General features: G+C 38.7%; 1 protein-coding gene across 1 annotated transcript; it reads left to right on the top strand.

The window, feature by feature from the left end:
* Nucleotides 1–813: 813 nt before the first annotated feature.
* Nucleotides 814–1,779, top strand: LOC138005982 (uncharacterized). The gene has a single exon (XM_068852142.1). It carries the CDS (start codon nucleotides 814–816, stop codon nucleotides 1,777–1,779), a length of 966 nt encoding a protein of 321 aa, XP_068708243.1.
* Nucleotides 1,780–4,303: the final 2,524 nt, after the last annotated feature.

Genomic DNA, 4,303 nt, shown 5'->3' with positions numbered 1-4,303 from the left:
CCATAATAAATGAAATTGAATGAAAGCTATTATTGGTGCAAATTGGATCATGCCCTTATCGTTGCAGCATGGTACAGGTTTATTTATTATTGGACATATTCTTCATGTGGATATGATAGGATTAAAAATGTGTAACTGTTGCCTTTTTAAAACTTCACAGAGTGTTCAGGAAATGAAAATGAACTCTTGCTGGATGAGCCTGAGGCAAAAGAGGATTTGCAAGAGCACAAAGAAGCATCGGTTATTCCAGAAGAGTGTGAAACAGCAGAGCCAGACAGCTTTAATTTGATTCTTTCTAGCTGGATCTGCCACATGCTTATTAAGTTAAAGTTCAATTATAATTGTTCAAATAGTCTGTTTTCTTTGATAATTGCAATTATTAATTTTATTCTTGGTATAATTAAGCACCCCCTTCACTTAATTTTCCCCAAGACACTAAATGATTTATTTTGTGTAACTAAATTAAAAATATTCAACCAATGTGAAATAATGGCAGTGTGCCCAGATGTGAAGTGTAATTGTATTTGTAAACTATCAGATATTGTTAAAAATGGACGTAATGGGGATAAGATCTCGGCTACTTGTAAAAATAAGCTTTTTGGGAAAACTTGCAAAGCTGAGCTCTCATACTGTCAGAATCTGTCTTTTGGCAGAAAGAAGTGGATACCACTTAAGAAATTTTCTTATTTATCACCCTCTAAGTGGATTACTTTATTGTTGAGAAACAAGAAATTTGTAAGTCTCATTCAGCAGAGACCTGAACCGTCAAGTGATGGCTCCCTGTGAGACTTGTGGGATGGAAAGGTTATGAGAATGTTCTTGAAAGTTCCTAGGGACAACAAAGTATCTCTTTTAGAAGATAAGAATAACTTGGCTCTGTTACTTTATCTTGATTTCTTTAACCCCTTCACTCGGGCAGTTCACTCCAGTGGTGTTTTGTGTATGACAGTCCTTAATTTACCAAGATCTGTGCGTTATCAGAAGAAGTGGTCCATGTTGATTGGTATTATTCCAGGGCCAGAGAAAGCGCAACGTCACATCAATAGCTTTCTAAAACCAATTGTCGATGATCTACTATTGTTTTATGAGGGAATCAAAATAAGTGGACTAGGTATCGCTAACAGACATCAAGAGGCCATCACACGTGCTGTACTTTCACCTGTGCTGGGAGATATTCCTGCATCACGAAAGATTTCTGAATTCCTGAGTTACAAGGCAAACAGACCCTGTGACAAGTGTCACATGATTGCTAAGCGAGAGCCTGGCACAGTTGGTGCCTCTGGAAGGATGTCTTTCTTTACAACAAGCATTCCAGAGACAAGGAAGGACTGGGAAGTGCGGGAGGCAATGAAACGCTACCAAAAGGCCTCAAGTCGGCACGCTGCAGATACAATTGCAAAGGCAAGTGGAGTTAGTGAGCTTTCACGTCTCCCATATTTTAACACTGTTGATAATTTCCTTATTGACCCAATGCATAATTTCTTTCTTGGTCTTGTTGAGGACGTAGGAAATGCTATCATAGTTGAGGATAACAGATTTATTGATGCCAATGGGCGTGAGACCTTCCACCAGAGGCTGAATTCCATGCTACTCCCATATGATGTAGGGCGGCTTCCTTATACCATGCTTCAGGAAACGTCTGGAAGAGGAATAACTGCCCAGCAGTGGACGAATTTCATCATAACTTTTGCAAGTCTGTCTGTGGAAAGAGTGAGGAAGCATACAAACTGGTGCAAACTCTGGCAGAGGCATGTGAAATTGTTCTTCACAATTACATAAATGAAAATAACATCAACCGATTGGAAACACTGCTGAAAACTCACCATGAACTCTACAGTAAAATCTTTGGTGAGTATTCTGTCAGCATTAACTATCATATGGTTCTTCACCTATCTGACCAAATTAAGAACTGGCGTCCTCCAACTGCTTGGTGGTGCTTCCCGTATGAAAGAAGAATTGGTGAGCTAAGTGACACCTTGACTAGTGGAAAGTCAGTGGAAGAGCAGATTTTCAACCACTATTTTCTCCATCTTTGCGCTTCCCACTCGCCAATGCCTGTACTCCCAGGCTCTATCAGTGAACATGTTCCACCAGTCATACAACCTCTTCTGGAAACTCCCTCATCTGACTCATGTGTGTCCAAGTCCCTTCAAACAGCACATTTCGGAAGAGAAGCAGAAGATTTTTTTAATGGCAAAATGAAGGCCATCTATACCTTGGAGGCTGTAGCAGGTGATCCATTTCCTTTTGTTGAAAAGGAGGAATTTTCTTCCACTGGCTGGCCTGTTGCTTTGCTCCCTCGCAGGAGAGTCAACCAGCGCATTCAAATTTCTGTTGGAGTTCAAAACTTACTTCAGGAGATTGTACGGGGATGACTTCGTCTTGGTTGAGCCACGCATTGACATCTATGCCAGATGCAATGTCAATGGGACCACCTTTTCATCGAAACTCAATAGAAGGGACTGAGGTAGTACCATTCTCTCATACTGCGTAGACAGGAATCATCAAGGGGTAGAAACAACTATGCCATACTTTGCAAGTGTCAACTTTTCTTACAAGCAATAGTGCATGTTTCCAGCAATGGTAATGTCCAACGAAAGGAGCACAGTTTGGCATTTGTGGATCGGTGTCGATTTGCTAACCGTAGCCATGGTATTGACAAGTCATCTGGTCTTCACGCACTGAGTGGTATGCTGTACAAAGGGGATAACATTCTCAATGTCAGAAGTCTGATTCGCAGGGCGGTTCTAAAGAGGTAAGGAAAAACTATTTCCTTGTGGCAAACTTAAGTAAGTAATCATATTTCTGCATTGTATTATTTTTTCCTTACAGCTAATTTAATTTAATTTCCTTTATTTTTGGCTCTGTTTGTCATCACCCATTCCCAGCTATGCCATTCTACTTAAAACAAATACCCAGGACTATCTAATGTTTTCATGGATCAATATACTTGGTAAAATGAATTTGAGACATTTCATAGTCAATTATGAGAGATCTGTGATACTGCCAGTTGATCAGAATCAGCTAAACAATATTCTAACAAATCTTAAATGGACATCACTCTCTGGTTAAAAAAAAAAAAGAAAATAAGTTATAACAGCTATTTGTTGTAGAGGGTTTGTGTCACAACATTATGTTCCCTTCAGTGGGAACTACAAGGTCATGGCCAAAATACAGAAATAATCTTCTTTAATACAGGAAGGTACACTATAAAATATAATGAGGGCTACATGAAAGGAAATTTAGCAGGAATTTTAGGTCAAAAAATCATATTTTACAATAGACCTTTTTGCAGATGTGGGAACCATTTGGAGTTCTATTGTTTTGAAAGACATGGGATGCTCAGGGGGCAAATTAATACTTATCTTTGTCCCGTGTGCATCCCAAAAAACTACTTTTCACCAGAAGATTGACAATTAAGGCAAAATGCAAATGAACTATCACTTTTCCTGCAGGTTACATGAAGGATAGAAATTGAGGAAGCAATATGACAATTTTGATAGTAAGCATAATGACTGCATTTGAATTCCAGAATTGTGTTATTTGGATTGGCTTCCAAACTCAGTCCATTCATAGTACTTTGAATGCCATCAAAGGAGCTATTTTATAATATTTGGCTATGGACAGCGATTCGGAATTTGTCTTGTGGTCAGATTTCCAAAGTTTCCCCTCGTATGAGCAACTTGAGCCTTATCAATTGCCTCAAGGTAGGCGAATGTAATACTTTCTTTGGGTATGAACACCACAGCTAGAGAGATGAGATAATTTAAAAGCGCTGTTTTCAGTCCAGTCAGTTGTTGTTTAGAATTTAAAATATTGTTGCGCCTTTTTTAAAAATAAACATTGCATTTTGCAATACGTATAAAATCTTTGTTGAATATTTGTTTGCCTCTATTTGTTAGCTGGCATTAGTGATTATCACTAATATATCAAAATATAGTGAACCCATGCTATGTTGAAGTCAAACGGTTAAGAATTGCAGGGAACTGGAAATAGTGGATAATAATGGCTGAAACGTAGATTTATCCAAGATAATTTGGCCCAACTTCATAATAGTGGGGACTATAAATGAATATAGTACACAACAGCAGAGTTTGACTGTAATATCGTTGTTAAGGGGGGGGGGGGGATATTCTCCACTTAAAGTACAAGGAAGACCCACTTCAAGGGTGCTTCCACTGTTTCTATGGTTATTAAAGTACCAGCATTTTGCTTCATTGTTTGAAGCTACATTTTGTGATGAGATTGGAGATTGGTTGATGTATAAAATACAAATTCAAGTGTTTTTTGGGGGGGAGGGGGA

This window comes from Montipora foliosa, chromosome 6, assembly GCF_036669935.1.
Source record: "Montipora foliosa isolate CH-2021 chromosome 6, ASM3666993v2, whole genome shotgun sequence".
NCBI classification, from domain to species: Eukaryota; Metazoa; Cnidaria; class Anthozoa; order Scleractinia; family Acroporidae; genus Montipora; species Montipora foliosa.
The sequence above is the reverse complement of the archived record's forward strand: the minus strand, read 5'-3'. Positions and strand labels throughout refer to the sequence as shown.

What these genes read in the sequence shown, in the direction of transcription:
- LOC138005982 (XM_068852142.1), top strand. Translation starts at nt 814, where the DNA reads ATGTTCTTGAAAGTTCCTAGGGACAACAAAGTATCTCTTTTAGAAGAT.